The 23007-nt window shown below is 40.3% G+C and overlaps 1 protein-coding gene across 3 annotated transcripts in view; it reads left to right on the plus strand.

The window, feature by feature from the left end:
* The window catches only part of TEX11 (testis expressed 11), a 1293291-nt gene that overhangs the window by 1118291 nt on the left and 151993 nt on the right, over nucleotides 1-23007 (plus strand). For all 3 annotated transcript variants that reach the window (XM_044057409.1, XM_044057411.1, XM_044057410.1), the window contains one exon: nucleotides 9893-10013. In XM_044057409.1, the coding sequence (XP_043913344.1) occupies nucleotides 9893-10013 (121 nt within the window). The remainder of the gene's footprint in view (nucleotides 1-9892; nucleotides 10014-23007) is intronic.

The following is a 23007-nucleotide window of genomic DNA, read 5'->3' on the forward strand; positions in this document are numbered from 1 at the left end:
TGGGGGACCTCAGGCCCATATTGGATCTGTTAACCCTGAACTTGGCTGTAGCCAAGCAGATATTCTGGAAGGTCACCCTGCAGTCCATTCTACCTTATCTCCGAGAATGCAACTGGATATGCTTGATAGACCTCCAGGACGCTTACCACCATATCAAAATTCGCAGAAGCTCCAGGAGATTCCTTCGCTTCCGGCTGGGAGCCAATCATTTCCAGTTCAGAGCCCTACCCTTAGGTCTCACCACTGCCCCCAGGGTGTTTACCAGGGTTATGGCAGTCATAGCGGCTCACCTGCGGCTTCAGGGAATTCAGGTGTTTCCTTACCTCGACGAATAGCTCCTCGTTCCTGCCACCAGGCATCTTCTTTGCATGGCCAGAGACTCCTTCCTGCATCTTGCAGTCAACCTAGGGATTACCATCAATGTCTCCAAATCCCTCTTGAATCCGGTACAGGTCTTGGAATTTATAGGGGCATGGCTGGACACCCTCCAATTGAAAGTCTTTCTAACTCGAGACAGGGTCCAGAGCCTACGGGCCCATGTATCAGCGATCCTTGGCCCCAGGCTGCCAATGGCGGGCGACATTCCCCGAGTCCTAGGCTCCATGGCCGCAGCAATCTTGATCCTTCCCTGTGCACGCCTTCACATGCAGGTGCTTCAGTGGACCCTTGTAGTATAGTGTTCTTCGCTAGACCTCCCCATGGACAATCCAATTAGAATCAGCAAAGCCTGTAAGGAGTCTCTTCTCTGGTGGCTCCAATCACCAGAAATCTTGGCAGGGCAACCCTTCATAGCACCCACAGCCCAAGCCACAGTAACCACGGATGCATCCCATTTTGTGTGGGGGCAATATTTGGGGAGGACTGTCCAAGGCACGTGGTCCCAGACCGAGACCAGATTGCATATCAATGTTCTGGAGATGAGGGCAGTGCTTTTGGTGTTGCAAGCCTTTCATGTTGTTCTTCCCCCGGGGACGATTGCAGTTCAGTCAGACAACATGTCTGTTGTCTGGTACATCAACAAACAAGTGGGAACCAGATCTTACCCTCTGTGTCATGAGGCTATGAGAGTGTGGGAGTGGGCGATCTCCAGCAGTCGGTTTCTGATTGCATCGTACATCCCGGGACGCTGCAACATTTTAGCGGACAGATTGAGTCGGGCTATTCTAATGCCATACGAGTGGTCTCTGAAACAATCAATAGCGGAGGAGATCTTCCTTGCATGGGATCAGCCTTACTGCAATCTCTTCGCATCTCCTTCCAACGTGAAGTGCAGCGATTTCTTCGCTCTGATCCCCTTACCAGGGGATTCCCCCAGAGACGCTCTACTCCATGCTTGGCCTCCCGGGTTACTGTATGCTTACCCCCGTTAACTCTCATTCCGAAGTTTCTTCAGAAAGCTTGCCGACTGGGGTGCAAAGTGATCCTCATTGCCCCATTCTGGCCTCATCAGGTGTGGTTCCCCTTCCTCTGGTCTCATGCTCTAACTCCTCTTTGGATTCTGGATCCTTGCCCGGATCTCATCTCTCATCCCTCGGGCACCTGTCCGCCCGACCGGACAACCTTAAGCTGACGGCTTGGTTGCTTCAGTTCCCCTGATTGCTAGGACTCCCGGTTTGTCATCTTCAGTAAAGACTCTTCTGGTGGCATCCCACAAGGCTTCCACTAGGAAGATTTACCGCAGCAAATGGAAACGTTTCTCTATTTGGGCTTTTCAGAGGAATCTAGATCCCTTTACAGCCCCGGTTCCTGCAGTGTTGGAGTTTTTGGCCAATATTTTCCAACAAGGGGCTAGTTCCTCCATGGTAAAAGTGCAACTGGGGGCCAGCTCTAATTTTCATGTCGGCGAAAACATGAATGCTCTGGCCTTTTTGAGACTGTGTAAAGCTTTTCTGAAAGGCTCCTTTCTTTTACGCCCTCCGGTCAAAGACTCAGTCCCTCCTTGGGACCTTACCCTAGTTCTGCAGGTGTTAGTTGCTCCTCCCTTTGAACCTGTAGCGCCAGTGGATTTGAAGTTCTTATCCTGGAAGACAGCTTTCCGAGTGGCCATTACTTCAGCTAGGAGAGTTTCTGAGATTCAAGCTTTGTCTGCCGTGCCCCCTTACTTGATCTTTCATAAAGACAGGGTCTCGCTCCGCACGAACCCTTCCTTCTTACCGAAAATTACTTCTGAATCAAACATTAATCAGACAATTAACCTGCCTGTGTTCTTTCCAAATTTTCAGAACAAGGGTGAATATAAACTGCATTTGCTAGATGTTCATAGACAGCTTCTTTTCTATTTACACAGAACTAAATCCTTTTGTAAGTCTGACCAGTTATTCATGTCCTTTTCTAGACCCTTTCTGGGCAAAGCCATATCCAAGGTCTCCTTAGACAGATGGATTACACAATGTATACTGCAAATCTATAAGGACAAAGGTCTGTCCCCACCTGGTCCTGTTAAAGCTCATTCTACCAGATCTATGGTGACTTCTGCTGCTTTTTGTTCTAGGGTTTCACTGGATGATATCTGCGGCAGTGACCTGGGCAAGGTCACATACATTCATTTCTCATTATATGTTGGATTTGATCTCTAGAGGGAGAGCATTCTTTGGCTCTGCGGTGCTCAGGAATATCCTTCCATGAAGGCCTCCCAGGAGTTTTGGTAGCTGGGGGCTCTGTCCCACAAGTTGCAGATAAATGAAGTTAACTACTTCAGATAAAGAAGTTATGTACTCACCATAACGTTCCATCTGAGTAGTTATACTTCATTTTCTGCAACTGTCCCACCCTCCTTCCCCCAAACCTGTTCTAGGTTAGTGATGTTATTGAGTTGCTGATAGTTTGGATAGTGGCAAACTTGATCTGAGGGAAGGTAGGAGATGTGACGGATTATGGGTAAGGGGAGGAGCTTGGAACAGATGCTTGAAAAATTTGCCAGCTCGGATCCGATTTGGATCCGAATACCCACAGGTTGCAGAAAATGAAGTATAACTACTCAGATGGAATATTATGGTGAGTACATAACTTCTTTTTTTGCTATACTGCTGATTTTTTAAAATTGCTTTTGCTGATTTGTTGCAGTTTTTTGTCTGTTGTAGCATAGACTAGATTCAGACCTGCTGAATCCGGTTCTGTTTGTTAAATTGAACAGGAAACCAGGCTATCTTTTGTTGGAGAGGGCTCCCGTTCACCCTTGTGGCAGGAGAGTGCAGTTAGGAGTCATCTGATTGAAGGTTGCTGGCATAGGGCTCAGTTTTGAGCTTTTTTATTGGTTAAATTGTTTAATTCAGTTTGCTCACTGTTTCAACACAGCTGTACAGCGTTGTGACCAGCCACTGCTCTGCTGTATTCATCTATGCAATCCAAGGAATCTAATGCATTCTGCTAACCATAAGTACAATGTTATACTGTATTTTGTACTTTAAAACTGTATTTGTTGCACTTTTTGTCTGCTGTAGCATAGATTAGATTCAGACCTGCTGAGTCTGGTTCTGTTTGTTAAATTGAGCACTAAACCCAGTTATCTTTTGCTGGAGAGGGTTCCCTGCACCCTCGTGGCAGGAGAGTGCAGTTAGGACTCATCTGATTGAAGGTTGCTGGCACAGGGCTGAGTTATGAGTTTTTTATTGGTTAAATTGTTTAATTCAGTTTGCACACTAATATGTAAGTCCCACGTTTGTGCAGATTTGTGCTTGTTTTAACACAGCTCTACAGAGTTAGGCTAACAGCCACTGCTCTACATTATTCATCTGTTTAAGGATAGCACACCTCCATGCACTATTGCAGTCTACCAAACAGTGGGGGGTAACCATTGGCGGTTATAGAGCCAAAACTTCAGTAGATAAATTTTCCCTTAGTAGCTGCCCATGATCTGGCCGAGAAGTCGTCAAATTGAACTTAGCTGCTCAGAGAACACCTCGGCTGTGGTTTTGTCCCTTAAACAGTCCCAAAACCACCAAATCTACAATAGTCTCAAACCATTTAGACAACCCCTGCTAGTACAGACTCTTTATAGTCCCTGTTTAGAGCACCCAGTTATACCACATCCCTTCGTTTTCTCTCCCCACTGTGAAAACAGGATTTAACCTAGCATTATGGATGGTCAGTTTCCCTCCATTTCTCTTACTAGTCTTATTGACATGGGTATCCTGAGGCAGTGTAGCAATTATCTCATGCAGACTGACAACCCCCTACTCCTAAATCACCCAAGTACAATTTCTGAGAGTTGCATCTACATTAAGAATCTGGAATGCTAGGTTTCTCGCATATAGAACAGTAACACTGAACAGGTTGTCAGCTTGCATACTACACTTCCTAAGCAAACCATGCACTCAACACATAAACCTTCATATGTGGAGGTACTCACCAGAAACCTACCTAAACACCAGGGGCCTTTTAAACACAAACATGCTACACCTAATACAGCACCTACATCACTCAATACACACAAAAACATAAGCACTAGTGTTTCGCCAAATAAGCCCCTAAGGCAAAGCACATCCAAACCAAATTTTTTCATCATAGATTACTCCATTGTGAAACACAGAGATGTCCCACTCACCAGGGTGGACAAGTAGAAGGTTACAGTCAGCTGTCTATTGGGTGCCAGGATCTCAGGTCACAAATGCACTCAAGTCTTTCAACAAGTACCATTATGACTCTGTCATAATTCAGGGCATGATTGAGCTCTGAGTATGTGTCCCAGGTAGGTATGTCCCTATCCTTGAGCAGCATTCTACCCTCACCTGGGATGATACCACAGTATAAACAAAAAAAACGACTGACTTCAAGAATTGGCTTAGTTTCTGGTGTCATTCTAAGGGGATCCAGTTCCTGTCACCCTGGGATGACATGGTTGATAGACCACACTGCTTTGCCAGTAATGGTCTTCATCTGTCACCTGTAGGCTTTCAGTTACTGGCTGAGGTACTTGCTTCCCCCATAGTGCCTTTTTCAGGCAAGGTCTCAAGAACAAAATTTCTGATGTGAAAATATCACAAATAAATTAAAGGTAATGCTGCTAAACGCTAGGAGTTTAAATCAGAAACTGCACTGTCTGGAAGCACTCCTCTCCTTGGAGGATGTTGACATCTGTGCAGTCACAGAAACTTGGTTCAGGGCCACAGAGAGTACCGGGGCCATGCAAGGCTACAATACCTTCCACACTTTCAGACCACAAAATGAATGTGCCAGAACCAGAGGAGGAGGAGTATCTATCTTTAAAGATAAATAAACCTCTAGACTGGTTAGACAGGAAAACTCCATGGAGTTGCTCCAAATTCAACTAACTGTGGGTAGACCCCCCCTTAAAAGAACCAAGATACCCCCACTGCTTATTTGAACCTACTTTTGTCAATCAAATTACAACCAAATACTTTTGTCATGGACAATCTTAACTATCCCTCCATTGACTAGAAAACTTGTACGAGTACCAACATGCTCCCACAAAGGTTCTGGACTTTAACACTAATGCCCTGGAGCAAATAGTATGCAACCCCACAAGGGGATCAAATATTCTTGACCTGATCCTCACCAACATGAGTGACCATTGCAGCACCACAAGTATAGGACCCTCACTGGTTAAATTCGATCACAAATACATGAGTGACCATTGCAACACCACAAGTATAGGACCCTCACTAGTTAAATTTGATCACAAATAAGTCATATTTGAAGTGGCTGTGACAATGTGACCTGGCCACCTATGCCAGGAGAAGTAGGACAGTGGATGTGTAACATATGCCAGCACAGCTAGCTGGAATTTTGTAAAGAATTACATGTAATCTGTATATCAGACGGATTTGTACAGATGTTTGTGTTGAAAAATGCACCAGCAGTGGGTGCTGATTGTATTGTAACTGATTAAATGTACATGTTTTAACAGAGCATACTGAAAGAGAAGGGGTTGATCTCAGTCCAGCTAACTTTGAAAATAGTTTGAAATTAAATTACCTGGCTTAGGCCATAAAGATTGTATCTCACAATTCTCAATGCAGCCATAAACAAAACATCCGTACTAGGAAGCTTTCTCTGTTGTCTTTGGGGTGAACTAATTGCTTCTCTGGAAGGGTGAATGTTTGGAATTGTTTTATGACTTCCAGAAGCTGCAACAGATCTTAGCAATCTCTGTGTGGGTGTGTATTATAGTTAGATATGTGCTAAATACTTGCAGCTTCTAGCCAAGGGGGTAGCATGGTAGCCAGAAGTTAGATGACCAGATGTATGTGGTGTCATTCTGTAATCCATCACTAAAACAATATTTTAATACTAGGTAGGACTGAAATCTCAGAGGACTTTGTTTTTCGAACCTGACAAAGAAGGACCCCTCACCTACTTCATCTTGCCTTGCTCTAGTAGGTGACCAGGGAATGGTTATTCTTTAGATCAGTCGGGAAAATATATTGAGATTAGTTTTCTGTATCTGTGTGTATATATTCATCTCTGTTATATATTTCCTGTGATTGAAACTCTGTTTATTGTAAATATATATTTAGTATTTTCATGTTCTTTTATTATTTATTATTACATATATTTAAACTTTTCATTGTGGCTGATCCTTTAGCGAATATTTTAAACTTTGAGAGGACTTGTATCTATTTAGTGACACCATGGCCACTCCGTATTGCATTGGTCAAAACCATCATTTGTATTAATATTAATTTCACTCAGTATAATTGGGTACCCTTCTAACAGCCTTAGAGTAGCTGGCTTTGGGGTGTCTGGTGGCAGTGTAACTACCTTATAGTCTGGGCAGAAGGCATTGCTAGAAAATCTGTGCCAGCCTTTCCCAGGTAGGTGTGTGTGTGTGTGTGTGTGTGTGTGTGTGTGTGTGTGTGTGTGTGTGTGTGTGTGTGTGTGTGTGTGTGTGTGTGTGTGTGTGTGTGAGAAAATTAAATCTTCAAGAGTGTGTGTGTCAGCTGCTAGGCGCAGGCACACACAGCACTGGTTCCACAGAGAGAGTGGTGGAGGACTTGGCATGGATACTCGGCTGAGGACTCAACTCTATAGCTGTGCCACTGAGGAGTCTTACTTGGGATCTGGAGAGGCAGGGGAAAACCAGCCCCTGAACTGAGTGTGTTCCCTGTGTGCTCTTAAGGGAAATTGTGCTTGATGCAGAGTACTGCAGCTAGAAATCCTGGGTGTATCTATTTTTGTTCCAAGTGAGTGCCCCTCTCCAGTGTCAGTGGTGAGGATTCAGGCTCCTTGCTTACTGGCCCAGAGGGGGGATGTCACAGTAGTTGTAACATCTGAACCTCTCTTAGGTGAAATCAGGTTAAAAAATTTCACCAAAGCTAATTATATCCTCCTAAGGGATGGCATAAATAATTTCCAAGCTCCTGTTCCCACATATGGCATTGACAGCTATACTGAAGTATACACAAATGCCCTGTACAAATGCTTACACAAATGTATTGACACAGCTGTACCTGATGGGATCAAAACAAGATCCTCAAGAAAAAAACAAGCATCCCTGGTGGATATCTAGCATTAATAAGTTATACAGCAACAAGAAGAAGTTGCTGTTTAAGAATAAAAGAGAGGTACCAGCATTGTAAGAACACTCTTCTCTACTTGAACAAACAAGTAAAACAACTTGTAAAATCCTCTAAGGGCAACTTCAAAAAAAAATTGCAACAATAGCTAAGGATAACCATAAGGCATTCTTCATCTATATCCATAACCTAAAAGGTAGGACCCAGATGAGTGCTGAGCTAGAGATGGATGGTATCACACACACTGATGCTGTGAAAATAGCTAACCTATTAGCTGACAGGTTTGGTGGAAATTACACCCCTCTGTCCCCTTCAAACATTCCACAAAGCATTCCCACTACATCTCCCCATCTTGCATCTCCAAAGAGCAAGTCATTAATACTCTCTCCAAGGCCAAAAATACAGTCTCTATAGGACTTGATGGCATCCCAGGTTGTGATTTAAATGATCTAAAAAATGGATTAGCAACTCTCTTCAACCGCAGCCTGAGTACTGGTTTTGTCCCTGCTGAATGGAAAACAGCAACCGTCATTCCCCTTCATAAAGGGGGTACAGCAACAGACCCTCAGAACTTCAGACCCATACGCTTAACCAGCCTTATCTGTAAGACCATGGAACAAATCATCATGGATCTTACAAGTAAGAATTTAGGTGATTTCCAGACATTTGATCTGAAGCATTTTGGTTTTGTCAAAGGCAATTTATGCCTGTCAAACCTGGTGGACTTCTTTGAAAACATCACCAGAGCCATAGATTAAGGCATATCTGTGCATGCAACCTACCTTAATGTAGCCAAGCCCTTTGACACAATCCTACATTCAGGTGTTATTGATAAATCCTCCCAGTTGAATATCAACCCTTATGTCATCAGGTGGGTTGCTAACTGTCTCATCAACAGATCACACTCAGTCAAACTTGGGGACTTTACCTCAACCAGCAGACCTGTCACCAGTGGGGTTCTACAGGGGTCAGTGCTGGGCCCCCTATTGCTTTGAATATACTTTTCAGAAGTTCAGGCCAAAACAGAGGGGATGTGGCTGACTACGTTTGCTGATTACTGCAAATTGTGCAATCACTGTATCCCCAAACAATGTCAGTATGCTTCAGGAGAGATTTACGCAAGCCAGTGATTGGTGCCAAAGCCATGGACTCAAACTCAGTGATAGAAAAATGCATTATCATCCCCTTCAGTAAAAATGATATTCCTGCAGGATGTCATATAAATAATAATACACTAAGTAACAAATCAGTAGTGAGAGACTTGGGAATGTAAGTTGACTGTAACCTAAACTTTGATCACCGTGCGTCTACTGTTGTAAGGAAGGCATTCTATGTTCCACACCTCATTATGAAAGGCTTTGCCTCAAGAGTGAAAGAGGTCATAACACCCCTGTACTCAATCCTTATCAGGCCAGTAATTGAGTACAATGCTCCCTTTGGTATGTACCTTACCAGGCACCTGCAGCAACTTGAGAGACCTCAAAGATTTCTTGCCAAGAAAATTCATGGTCTCCAGCCCGTGTCATACATTAACAGACTGAAGTCACTGTTACTGTACTCAGTAGCGTACATACAACTTAGAGGTGACTTGTGCCTAGCCTACAGAGCAGTCTCTATCCAAACCTAATGAAAATGCTGCACATCTGCAAGTCAAATGGGACAAGGGTCACCCGCTTCAAGGACCTTAACCTGGCGTGCGACATAAATAGGACCTTCTGCAGAGACAGATATATTTCAGAGGTTGCCACTCTTCTGGAATAGGCTGCCAGTTCACATCAAACAAAGCCCCTCTATGACCCTGTTTTAAGCATAGCCTGGATGGGAAACCGTAAATTCCTGCCAGGGATTTCACCTATGACCCTCCTAGAAATGGGCAGTCATTTCTCACTAAGATCTCAAGTTTAGGCACAATCCTTTATATTAGATTACTCTAGTATTATTTTGGGTGCACACTGCTAAGCTTATAATGACCTTTGGGTCAGTATCCCAGTAACCACCTATGTGTTAAAATCTGGTCTCATGCTATAGAAGAGCTTAACTGATTTGTCTTTTTCCAGATTTCAAAGTGTAATCACCATGCTTCATGCACTACAAAGTGTTTTAAGTGCAAAAACTCTGCTTTATAGCTGCATAACCTCTCTTCAGTATCCATTTATAAGAAATGCATTTTGACAATTTTAAATAAGTAATGCCAGAAATTATTATTTACTGATTAAAACACTTGTTTGTGTAAGGTAAAAAAAATCAAACTATAATAGCTTTCTTTAAACAAAAGGGATTATTTTCAGAACCTTGTATTCAGAGTGTTGGGTATATTTACAGTAAGTTTAATTTGTGAGGACTGGTTTACTTTCATTAGTGTTTCTTAGCAGTATGGAAATAATGTCTTACTGCTGTCTTTCTCATCTTTTTCCTAGCAAATGCTTGCACAGTCTGATTCAGCTCACCCTGCCATCTGGAACATTGGGTATAGAACCCAGAATATTAGAAGAGGTGTGGAGCTACTATGAAGAAGGCCTGTTTGTCATAGATAGTGTGGTAAGACAAGTAGAAATTGGAAGTGTGTATTAGAAGGTGTCATGAATTTCTGTGAGTTTCTTACCTGCAAAGTTAACAGTTAATGCTTTTAGTTAATGCTTTTAGTTAAAAAAAGAAAAAAAAAAAACTTCACATTCATAAATTTTGTATGCCAGTGTAGCACTGCAGCATGTGCTGTAGACAAACACAAAGTAAATAGGTGATTTTATTTTTTCTGGACCTACTAGAGCATTCACAGTGACCTCTAAAGTTGGCTGTGCTGAAACTGAGTCTTATCAATCTTACAACCATTTGGAAGATGCAAGTCATGAAAGATTATTTTATTTATCCTTTGTTGTCCAGGTTATTCCTGCTAACCTAAGTGACCTCTTTTCAGAAGAGACCCAAGGTGGCATTTATACTGTTAGGGGGAGTTTGGCCACGGCATTTGGGAACATCCCGTACTCTTGGTAGTCAGGGGAATGATTTGTGTGTTACACATCCTGACTTCCTGTTTCCTGTCCAGGCGCGGAGGCAGCCAGGAGGAACAGGGAGAAAATTTGGCTGATTCAGTTTTGGCTGAAAATGAAGTGAAGGTTGATAAAAATGTAGTTGAAATGGTAGAACCGCTACCAGCAGTTTTTTTTTTCTGATGCTGTGGGTGCAGAAAACCAGTGGTATTGGAAGAAAAGGAGATTGTAGCTGTAACAGATGGATTCAGAGGGAAAACTTTCAGAGGAGATTGTTTGAAGGAGAGACAGTTATCTCTAAGAAATGCATAATTACAACCCTCCAATTGTGGTGGTTGCGGGATGATTATTTGGAAGAAATGGTAAATCAAAGTGAACCAGAAAGTGGAGCAGCAATTTTATGGAGTGACATCATGGAGAAAATAGAAGAAGAAAAAGGAGAAGAAGAGACTGTACCAGAAAAAGTTCGAGACAAAAACTTATGCACAAACTGTGGAAGAAAGAAGTAGTAAAAGAAATAAAAAAGAAGTATACAGTATGTGTGCACTGTAACAAAGAAGAAAGTTTGGACAGGTATAAAGTTTGGGACTCTGTCATAGCACTTCTGGGTGTCAAAGCAAAAGAGGTAAGAGCATTCATTTTAATTAATAAAGATACTTTTTGTGACTTGATATTTGAGACTGGGCAGGCCATGGAAAATTTTTTTGGTTGCATATGAACAAAAGAAAAATATTTATCCATGGTCAGAATATGCTGTGCAAGCTTTTTACAGACAAAAAAAATAATGATGCAGTTTAGAACTGAAGTTGAAGCAAAAGAACAAAAAAAACATTTGTTAACTATATGTGAAGAAGTAATGGACACTACAAAAATATATGATGAAAGAGGACTATGGACTGGGGATGGAAATGTGGAGTAATACTGAAAATGGAAAATGCTAATGTTTGGCATGTAACTACTATTATTGATGTTCATGGTAATAGGGGTTTTGTGAAATACCGGAGTCAACCAAAAACTTATTTTTGTGGAAAAAATTATCATGTAATCAATGAATGTAATAAAAAGATGTTATTTGTGTGGTAAAATGGCATAATGCAAAAACAATTTGATTTAAATTGCAAAAAATGTGGCAATACTGGTCATTCATGGCTAGAATGTGAAATGAATGTGCAAGAAAATGAAGTTATACACAAAGGGATAGTAGAGTGTGTTATACAAGAAAATGTACAAAATATGTAACTGAAAAAGAGGTTATACATGAAGTTAAAGAAAGTAACAAGGAAAAAGAAAGAGCAGACAAGTGAGGAAGAAGCTGATTGATGCACAGTAAGAAATAAATTCAATAGGATAAATAGGTAAATAAACCCTCATCTACAGCTTTGGTGAATGCTTCCAAGAAGTCTATCAGGTTTAGGAGACATGATCTGCCTTTTACAAACCCGAACTGGGTGGAGTCCTGAGTTTGGAGATTACCAATGTCATTGTTTATAAGTTCCGTGATGATACATTCCATAGCCTTGCAGACCAGGCTCGTCAGGCTAATGGGGCGGTAGTTTCTGGGGTCCGTGGTGGCTCCCCCTTTGTGGAGTGGAATAACCGTTGCTGTGCGCCATTCAGTGGGCACATAGTCTGAGGTGAGGCTATGATTGAACATGGTACTTAGGTGGGGTGCCAGTTCGTTCTGTAGTTCATGTAGAACACAGCCTGGGATGTTGTCAGGTCCCATCGATGCTGTGTTCTTGGCTTTGGAGAGTGTGGTTTTTCCCTGTGCAGCCGTGATTACAGGAACTTTGCATTCTTCTGGTATAGAGATGGGCCCTTTAGGGGATGAGAGGGGGGTAAAGTTATCACTGAACCTATCTGCCAGGATGTTGGCAATATCAGTTGGTTCTGTATATTTAGTGCTATTGTGCTGTAACTCAGAGCAGATCTGAGTGTTGCCATTGAGATTCTTGACATAGCTATAGAATGCTTTGTGGTTGTCTTTAGAGTCAGTGGCAAATTTGTTTTTGTAACTAGCTTTGGAGGATTTTATGAGGGATCTCAGCTTCGTACTGAGGCTGACCAGGGAGTTTATCCAATCATGGGATTTTACTCTTTTTTGCAACAGTTTATTTCTTCTGTTGTAGAGTTTGGTTATGGCAGGGGACCACCAGATTGGCTTCCTTTTTTTGGAGGATAGCATCTTGGTTCTTTTAGGGATTGCATGATCCATGCACTCGTGTAAGTGCTTATAATGTGCATTTGTGTAGGATTCGGCAGTCATACCTCTATTTTCCATCAGCATGGGTGTCATGAAGTTTGCCACTTCTGTCTTAAGCGTGAAGTTGGCTTTGGAGAAATATTTTACGGTGGCTTCCCTAATGGGGGGTGGGGGAGGGATGTGGATGTCTGACCAACAAGGAATTGACCTCTGGTGTGGAGCACTGGTTGCCCATGTTGGTAATAGCCAGTTCTAGGATATTGCTGCCCCTGGTGGGAGTGTGGATAAGTTTATCCACGGCATTGGAATTTATGAATTCCAGAAAATGTTGAGCACAAGAGTTGGTACATGAGTAGTTTTCCCAGTTAATGGTGGGGTAGTTGAAATCGCCCATTATTAGGGTGTTAGGTTGTACTCTAATATTTTCCAGTGTATCAAGAAATGAGGAGGGGGAATCCTGGGGCATGGTGGGGGATCTGTAGCAAGCTATAATTTGGAGTGTGGTCTTGCCCAGAGTTAGTTGCACTTGGATAATCTCAGATGCATTATGCTGAGCAACTAGCCTGGAGGTCTGGATATCCTTAATGAATATAGACACTCCTCCACCTTTAGTGTTTCGGTCCAGGTTAGGTGGCTGAAAGGTGTGGTATGAATTATAGCCTGGTAATGCAGGAGTACTCTCTGCAGCCTTGAACCAGGTCTCTGCCACTGCACAGATGTCAATGTTTTCCATTTTAAGGAGTGTCTCGACTGAGTGCATTTTGAGGTTTAGACTTCTAGCATTGAGTAGCAATGCCCTCAGATTCTTCTTGCTTGTACCTGTTACGGTGGTGAATTTGTCATTTGAACCTTGCCTAGAAAGGGAATATAGGGGTGGCTAGAGCCTTAGCCAGTATCCGGAATCCCAGGGGCGACAGGTGCCGGCCATCTCTGGCAAAGCATCATGGTTTGTCCATCATGTCATCCCAGGTAGACAGATACTGGATCCCCTTAAAAAGACACCAGAAGCTTAGCCAATTGTTGAAGTCAATCGTTTTGTCCTTGTACTGTGGTATCATTGTGGGTGATGGCAGGATGCTACTCAGGGCTATTGTCATACCTGCCTAGGCTACAAGATCGGACAGCTCCTCCATGTCCTTTTTAATGTAGTCCAGGGAGGTACGTCTCAGGTCATTCACACCCGCATGGACAATGACAGAGTCATATTTGTACTTGTGGAGTGACCTGAATGCATGCGTTATGTGGCGGATCCTGGCAGCCGACAGGCAGCTGACAGTAACTTTCTTCTTGTTTAGCCTGGTGAGTGGAACATCAGTGTGCCTGACTATAAATTCACCTATGACTAGAGTGTTGTGTACGTTGTTATGCCTTATGGGCTGTGGTTGAGTGGCACACTGAGTTTGTGGGCTATGTGTCATTTGGGTTGTGTTGGGGGGGTGGAGGTTGCTTGTGTTTCTGCTTTGGAGGTCCCTGTTGCTTGGGCAGGTTTTTACTGAGAGCCTCATGAATGTAGGTGTGTGTTTTGTGTTTCTATGTGTGTGTTTTGGTGGTGTAAGTTTTGAGGGACTATGTGCTGAGTGTGGTGTGGTGAAAGTGTTTACCTTCTCCTCTTGACTGTCTAGTCCAGTCTTGGGTGAAGAAAGCTTTGCTTCCAGTTTGGCTATATAAGTGCATCTCTCCAGGTTGTAGTGTTGGGTGGTAGGAGGAGAGGGTTGTCTGTGTACATGAGGCAATTGCTGCATTGCCCCAAGATGCCCAGATTCATCAGGTAGACAGGAGAAAACACCGGGAGCTGACCCTTAGACATGCCTGGATAGGTGTTTATTTGTTAAGTAATAGAAACTGTTTTCCTGTAGACAAGTGAGGAAAGTTGAGTGCTGTAGTAATTTGTAGCTTATTTAGTGCTTACAACGAGTTCTGAACAAGTGCTGAGCTCAAAGAAACAGACCTGAGTGCTGAAATTAAAAAAACTGGCTAGTTCTAAGAATTAAAATTAAGCTAGAAGGCTTCCCTCTAACACAGAAAGGCTTGGGGGCTCAGAAGCCCACAAATAGTCCTGGACACAGCGAATCTGTATCCAGACTAGACTCCCCACAGGAAATGCAGGAAACAAGCTTAGAAATGTATTTATTTTTTTTAAGTGGAAAGAGAGAAAGGAGTAGCTGAAACTAAGTGGATTGGCCTTCTCAAATGTTCTCCCTGTATTAGGTAGAATGAGGTAATAACACTAGACTGGGAGGAGTGTCCCAGATCAAATTTCCAGTAGGGGCAGGCAACTGCAAAGCCACAAACTGCAGAAATGTTTCTCACAGCAGAAAAGCAGTCATGAGCCTTTAAATGAAAGTTTTAAACAAATAAAGGAGCCTCTAGAGAAAGATTTTAACTGCAAACAAGTTATCAGAATCAAACAACCCAAACAAATGCTTAATAAAAGTGGACACTTTCCAGTTAATACCTCACACAGAGTGAAACTAGCTAGAAAAGTATACAGTAGACAAAGTGTTATAAATAACTCGAAAAAATAAGCAAAAAAACAGGATACTTAATGTTATATATTATAGATTCGAGTTTGCTCAGTGTCCTTCCTTCAATTAGCTCAGTGTGAAATGGCAGAACACTCACAAACTTAACTTTTTAGGTAACAGAAAGTTAAAACCTGAGACAACTTTAAAAAAAAGCTCAAAAGAACCAATGAGGTGCTTACTCTAAGCTGTAGTCCAGGTGACCTCAGTCAGCCAATGACCTTAAACAATCCTCTCTCACTGAAATGCCTGATGGCTTTGGCTAAACCAGGATGTCCCTGAACATGTGCTCAGACACAGCCTCCACAAACACTAGGCCCAAACACAAGCCTGGATATGGACAATGCTACAAATATCCACACTACTAAGAAACAAACTGCAGAAATGTTTCTCACAGCAGAAAAGCAGCATTGAGCATTTAGATGAAAGTTTTAAACAGATAAAGGAGCCTCTAGAGAAAGCTTTTAACTGCAAACAAGTTATCAGAATCAAACAACCCAAACAGATGCTTAATAAAAGTGGACAATTTCCAGTTAATACCTCACACGCAGTGAAACTAGCTAAAAAAGTATACAGTAGACAAAGTACTATAAATAACTTGAAAAAATAAGCAAAAAAAAAACAGGATACTTAATGTTGTATATTATAGATCTGAGTTTGCTCAGTGTCCTTCCTTCGATTAGCTCAGTGTGAAATGGGAGAAACACTCACAAACATAACTTCTTAGGTAACAGAAAGTTGAAACCTGAGACAACTTTAAAAAAAAAGCTCAAAAGAACCAATGAGGTGCTTACTGTAAGCTGTAGTCCAGGTGACCTCAGTAACCATTGACCTTAAACAATCCTCTCTCACTGAAATGCCTGATGGCTTTGGCTAAACCAAGATGTCCCTGAACATGTGCTCAGTGTCCTTCCTTCAATTAGCTCAGTGTGAAATGCCTAGTATTAGACAATATACTAGCCTGGAATGGGAGTTTGTTAATCTTATAATGGAGTTTATGTCTATTGTACTTGATTACAGCTTTATTTACTTTTGAGGGTGAACATTTTTGACAGATCGGGGGGGGGTGGCAATGGGGGCAGAGTGTGCTCCCATGTTCGCCAACCTGGTTATGTTAGATTGGGCGAACCAATTTGTCTTCAAAGTGAATATTATAAGTACATTAGATATTACTCCCATTTTTGGACGGTATTTTTATATTGTGAGATGGTCCTTATGGTAGTATTAATAAATTTATTGAATATCTAAACAGTACGAGTACATTTTTGAGGTTTATCCACACTTGTGATACAGGTGGCATTGCCTACCTGGACACTTTTGTATCTTGTGGATTAGGGGATTTAAATCCCGAATTTATAGAAAAAAAACACTTTCTCTAATGTTTATCTCGAGTATTCTAGCAATCATCCTAGAAAAATGATGAGGAATATATTCAAGGGGCAGTACAGAAGGGCAGCCCAAATGACTTCCCTGTATACTGAGATGGTCGAAGAGATTGACTTCGTAACTTTGTTATTCAGTCAGAGAGGATACCCCAGACGTATGTTGGATGACATCAAGAAATATGTGATTGACGAGAGTGGTAGAAAATACCCACCGATTCTAGGAAGGGGTATAGGCAAGAATACACTTACAAGTAATACTGATACCAACACAAACTATTACAGGACTTGTATTTTGGAATATTCCCTTATGTGAATCAAGTAAAACAGATATTAAACAACAATTGGAATATCGTTAGCAGACAATGAGATTAGGAACATTGTGGGTGAGACACCATCTTTCGTATACAGAATAGGGTGTAATATCAAACATAATTTAGAAAGGGGTAACACTGTTAGGGAAATAGGGATGCAAGGAAGAAATACCAGGAGATGTGGTAGGTGTAAACAGTGTCACGCTATTCTTGAAGTGGAAGGTGTGACTCTAGAAAACATCAATTATTTTTTGGCAAGGAAACTGCGATTCAAAGTGTATCGTATATATGGCAAAGTGTATGACTTGCCCCAGTTATTATATAGGTAAAACAGAGAGGCCCCTAAGAAAGAGAATTTATGACCATCTTTATGACATCAGGAAAAAAGGATAGCAATAATGCCCTATATATACATACAGGTGCAGTAGGGGACCATCATTTTTTTAAGTTTGCCATACTGGAGCAGGTCAAACTGGGGCCCCGAGGGGGTAACTTTAAAGCAGTGCTGGGATACAAGGAAGTTAAATGGCCATGAATATGCCAGGCTTAATTGACTGTATTACTATTAAACCTTTACTACTAATGCAGGTTTAGGTAATAAATGAGCTAACTTATAGTATGCATTTTGTGCATTATTTGTATTTTTAAGGATGCTTTAGACAGGAATATATGGGATGTATTGGGGACTGATCTACTTATGTGATTATTTTTATAAATGATTTTTAAGTTGTATGATTTATGTGTCTGATTCCTTAACAACTTCCATTTAATAATATTCATATGAAGTTTATATTTAACAATGCGTACATGTAGTTTCATAATGTATATATTACTGTAATTCAATGTTTAATGCATTTAAATATTTATAGGGAATTTTAACATTTGTATTCAGGCACTTTAGCTTTAAATTTAAATGTGACTTTTAGTAATTAGCAATTTTGGCACCTAAAAGAAAGTATTTAAGTAATTAGCTGGTGGTGGATGAAAGCGGTTAATCTTTGTTTTGTCAATAAAGAAGAATATTTTTTAAGCTACTGTGTGCTTCTTCCTGGTGGAATCCATTCCGTTTAGCATTTATTTGGTGCATTTAATATTCAATATAAATCATTATGGGGAATTTTGCAGGCATATAATGTAAGCAAAAATATTACAAGTAATAAAATCTGTTTATGAAAGGAACTATGTGAAACTAAATGTAAATAGCTGGATTGGGGAAGAAATAAAAATAGAATGTGGAGTACAGCAGGGCCACCCAGCTAGTAGTGTAATTTTCTCATTAGTTATGGATGTAATAGTGAAGGAACTTAATACAATGTTAAGTAGTGGTAGATACAACATGATGAATAAAGTACAATTGCCAATAATGCATAATCATGTGGATGATATTGTATTGTTAAACATAAAGTATAGATGGAAAAAGTAAATGAAAAATTAAGTATAAATTAAAAAAATTGGTTTAAGTATAAATAAGGAGAAAAGTAAAGGATTTGGTTTTGAAGGTATGATAGGAGATGTTGAGTTCAATGAAAAATGTATAGATATATATTAGGAATAACATTTGGAAGGAATGAATACAGACAACAGTTGGATAATGTACTCAAAGAAGTAAAGGGCATGACATTTTTGGAAATCATATAGATTTTCATATAGAAAATAAGCACACTTGTTAAACACCATGGCAATAGGAAAAACTGCTTATGTTAACATCTGTATGATTCCTATTAAGTATGAAAAGGAATCGATGATTATATTCTCTTTTATATGGGGCTCTAGACTGAATCCAATCAAAAGAGGGATTCTGTATATGAAAGAAGAGCAAGGAGGTTTAGGTTTAATAAACCCAATAGTACACACAGCATCTTTAATTTTATATAAGGTATTAAAAGGAATTAAGAAGGAAAATAAAAACTTGATAAACATTATACTATCTTATAAAAACAAAGAATTGTGGGAAGGAATGGAAGTTAAAAAAATGAAGTAAAAGCATTGTGAATGAAAGTACCAAAACAAAATTGTGTTATGGAAAATAAAAAAGAATAAATGTGAGAAAAATAAAAAGGAGTGGTACTTAAATATTATGAAAGCATTTTATTGTATTGATCCATGGAAATATTTAGAAATAGATAAGAAACAAGCCATAATGATGGGATATAATAACTATAAAAAGATTAAAGAATGTAATGATTTTTTATGGAGATTGCCTATTAGAAAATTGCCAGTTAAGGGAAATATGCCATACAAAAAAGCAAGGTAGAATATGTAATAAATGTGGAGAGTTTGAGACTACTGAGCGTGTTTTTGAAATGTGAAATAGTTAATTTGTGGGAAGAAATATGTAAAGATAACAGGGTGAAACGTTTGTTAAAATTTGAACAAATATGGACATAATAGAATTTAGTTATTAAGGGTGCACGTAAACAGGAAGAAGTGAAGAAAATGGACAGAGTAATATTTTATGCTTCATGGACTGTGTATAATGAGAGACTAAATGAAATTAAATGCAATGGAGAATAGACTTTGACTAAGATTTTGGAAAAACTGTTTTGGTTGTGGGTAAAAGAGTGGGGGAAATGCTTAAATTGATATTTATAATGTATGAAGATTTGTAAATAGATGTAAATGATGTAAATATGTAAATAAATATATAAATAATATGTAATGTATATATATCAATAAAAACCCTACTCTTGGTAGTCGGGGGAAGACTGTGTGTATTACATATCCTGATCAATGTGAAATAACCACTGCAAGCACGGCAGCTGCAAGGTCTCAATCCAAATGTATCAATTCAAAAAAGCACAAGACCAGCAAACAGTGGCAATATTATCAGACTTTTTTATTTGGTGCAAAAGCACATAAGGAGTAAAAATCAGACAGGTTTCGGCTATACTGTTACTTAGCCTTCATCAGTGTGAATGCATTAAACATATTGCTCCTGTATATAATTAGAAATCAAGCATGTGACCAATTAAAGGTGCTCATTTAGTCAAGGTTTAAATAAGCCCCCTAACTTAATGATCCATTTTTTCTCCTTAGTATTTCGTATTTGATGCCAGCCAGATTTATGGGATCTGGACCCCCCTATTCTGTCAATCACTGTAAAGCTGAATACAGCATTTTTATGCAGTATGGTGTGTTTGTATAAGGCACTAGTTGGTTTATGATGTTTAATGTCACTAAAGTGTTCAGACATTCTAAATTCCAATGGCCTCGATGTTTGCTCTATGTAAAAAGCTAAACAACTGCAGCTAGCAAGGTATATTACCCAATCTGTATGGCAGTTTGCAAAAAATGTAATGTCAAAGAACTGAGCAGTATTTTGGCTACTAAAACTTTTTGTTTTAAGAATCCTAGGACAATGGACACAATGTCCACATGGGAAACAACCGATTAAGGGATCCCATGAAAGAGTAACTTGGGCATACTGTTTATCCTTCTCATGCTGATGTTTATAATGATTAAAGTATGCTGCCAAATTTTTTCCTTTCCTAAAGGAAAATTGACATTTGTTTCCCAAAATTTCACTTAAATCTATTGTCAGCCAACAGGATATTCCAGTGGTGTTGGACACTGTCCATCAATACCCCTGTGTTACGACCATAAGTAGTCACAAACCTTAAGGGGAATCCCTCACCTTTGTGTTTTTCTTTATATTGGAGGAGGTTCTCCCTTTCCATATTTTCCACACAGTTTTTAACATGTAGAACCTGTCCCATTTTTGTACCCCCTGTCCCTGAATCTAGATACCAGGTCATCTCTGAAATGCCCATATGTGCTCTCATCAGAACAAATGCATTTCTTCCTCATAAATTGGGACTTAGGTATGTACTGGCAGATATGGGGGGGATGAAAGCTGGTGGCATGGAGAAGGGAGTTATGTTCAGGGAGTTTACGATAGACTTCAGTGATCAAGGTATGATCTGGAGCCCTAATCAGTAAAACATCCAAGAAGGTGATCCTATCTTTGTGGTAATTAAGCGTAAATTCTATTTCTCATTGGTTCTCATTTAAATAACTGATAAACTCCAATAGATATTCAGCATCCAATCTCCAAACCAACCAGCAATCATCCAGGTATCTCTTCCAAATATCCATCTCTCCCATAAATAGATTGTGGGAGCAGTCATAGATGATCTGTTCCTCAATATATGCCATAAACAAATCGGCATATATTGGGACGAATGATGCTCCCATGGCCATACCCTGTATCTGCAAGAAACATTTGTCCTGGTAAAAAAAGGCATTCTTAGTGAGCACATGTTCCGTGATGTCAATAAGAAACGTATTAAACCCGGGCGGGTAAAGTTCTGTTTTGTATAACCAGTATTCCAAGGCCTCAAGCCCTGCCCAATGCTGGATATTGGTATACAAGGCTGTGACATACACAGTAACCAGTCCGCTTCAAATTGCATTTCAGAAATGACCTGAAGGAATTCAGTGGTATCTCTGATTCTAGCTCTCACAAATTTAAGTAATGGTTTCAGATATTTAGTTAAAAATAGGGACAGAGGTTCAGTGAGAGAACCCCTCCCTGAAACAATGGGTCTGCCTAGAGGACTGCGGAGATTTTTATGTATTTTGGGCAAGAAATAAATGTATTGTTGACTGGGATCCGTTAATGTCAAATGTAACTTGGTGGTGGTGTTGATAATACCCTCCTCTAATGCTAAGGACAAAAACTCATCAATCTGTTTTTTAAAGAAGGGGGGTGGGGTTGATGCTTAAATGAGTATAGTATCGGACATCCGAGAGCTGCCTTTTAGCTTCCATGTCATACTGTGTCCAGTCCTGCACCACCACAGCCCCTCCTTTATCAGCTCCTAAAATCACCAGCTCATGGTTGCTGGCTAACTTAACAATGTTATCCTTATCAATCTTTGCGATATTGTTAGCCTTAGGTCTGTGATCCCTTGAGTGAAAATGCAGATCTTTGAGGATAGAATTTTGTAACATGAACAAATTGTGGTTCATAGGGGGCTTGAATGAAGAGCTATGCTATCTGAATTCATCAGTAGTCTCTGAAAAAATAATCTTAGGTTTAAATTCCTACAAAATGTTACTACGTCATTCGCAAAATTTTCTTCAGGCACAAAGAATCCAGGAATAAATGATAGACCTTTATTTTAAATGTCCATGTCCAAAGTAGAGAGGGCATAAGATGAAATATTGGTAACATTAACATTTATTTCCTTACAAACATTTGTAACAGAGTTGCCCCCCCCCCCCCAGGTTTAAATCCGAAGGGACATTAGAGTTCCTTCTTTTCCCTGCTGGGGAGCCTGTAACACCTGAAGCCTCAAATTCCAGTCTTGAGGAGAATTCCTCCCCTGAGGTCTCTACACTGGATGTAGATGCCTTATTCAAAATGGATCTAGGGTGTTTCCTTTTTGAAGGGTTCCTCTTAAATTGTGCAAAATGGACATGTTTGTCTCTACCTATATTGAAGGAGTCCCCCCTGTCATAATCTGCTAGGTCTCTGAGAAATTTCTTTTTCTTCCTATCTCTTAATTGGGACTCCATAGTCATAAGTTCATGACTAAGATTTTTCAAACTGGAAGTGTAAATAGGTTGTCCCTCATCTCTTCTAACAGTATCAAACAATTGGGAAATGGACTCTATTTCACTGTCAATAACTCTATTGTGATGTTCAGCTAATATTTCCATAAACTTTAAGGAAGCTTACTGTTGGGCTTCACCCCATTCCTTTAAAAGGATCTCATCAGGATTGCTAACTAGAGGCTGCATGCGTATACGTAGGCCTCTTGGTGTAATCTGTTTGGTGATGTATGCCCTGAAGAGCTTATAAATGCCATACATTATTGCACAATACCTGCATGTGCCTAGTAAGTTTAGAAAAAATATCTTCACAGCTATCTTCCTTAGTGGATAGATCAATGCCACTCCCCACCATATTGGCCATGCCAAGCCCAAAGATAGCCAAAGCCTCTCGATCAGAGGCTAACCCACATAATAAACTGTTTAGTTCCATTGGTAAGTGTATAAAAAATATATATATAATGACCAATGTATGTAAGAAAGCCCCCAGAGAAGAAAGTCTGATGTCAGAAATCCTAGTGTTCAAATGTGTTCAAAGGTTCAGAAACCTCAATTCACCACCAAGGCC

Source organism: Protopterus annectens, chromosome 15.part0 (assembly GCF_019279795.1).
Source record: "Protopterus annectens isolate FY-2018-M chromosome 15.part0, PAN1.0, whole genome shotgun sequence".
NCBI lineage: Eukaryota > Metazoa > Chordata > Ceratodontiformes > Protopteridae > Protopterus > Protopterus annectens.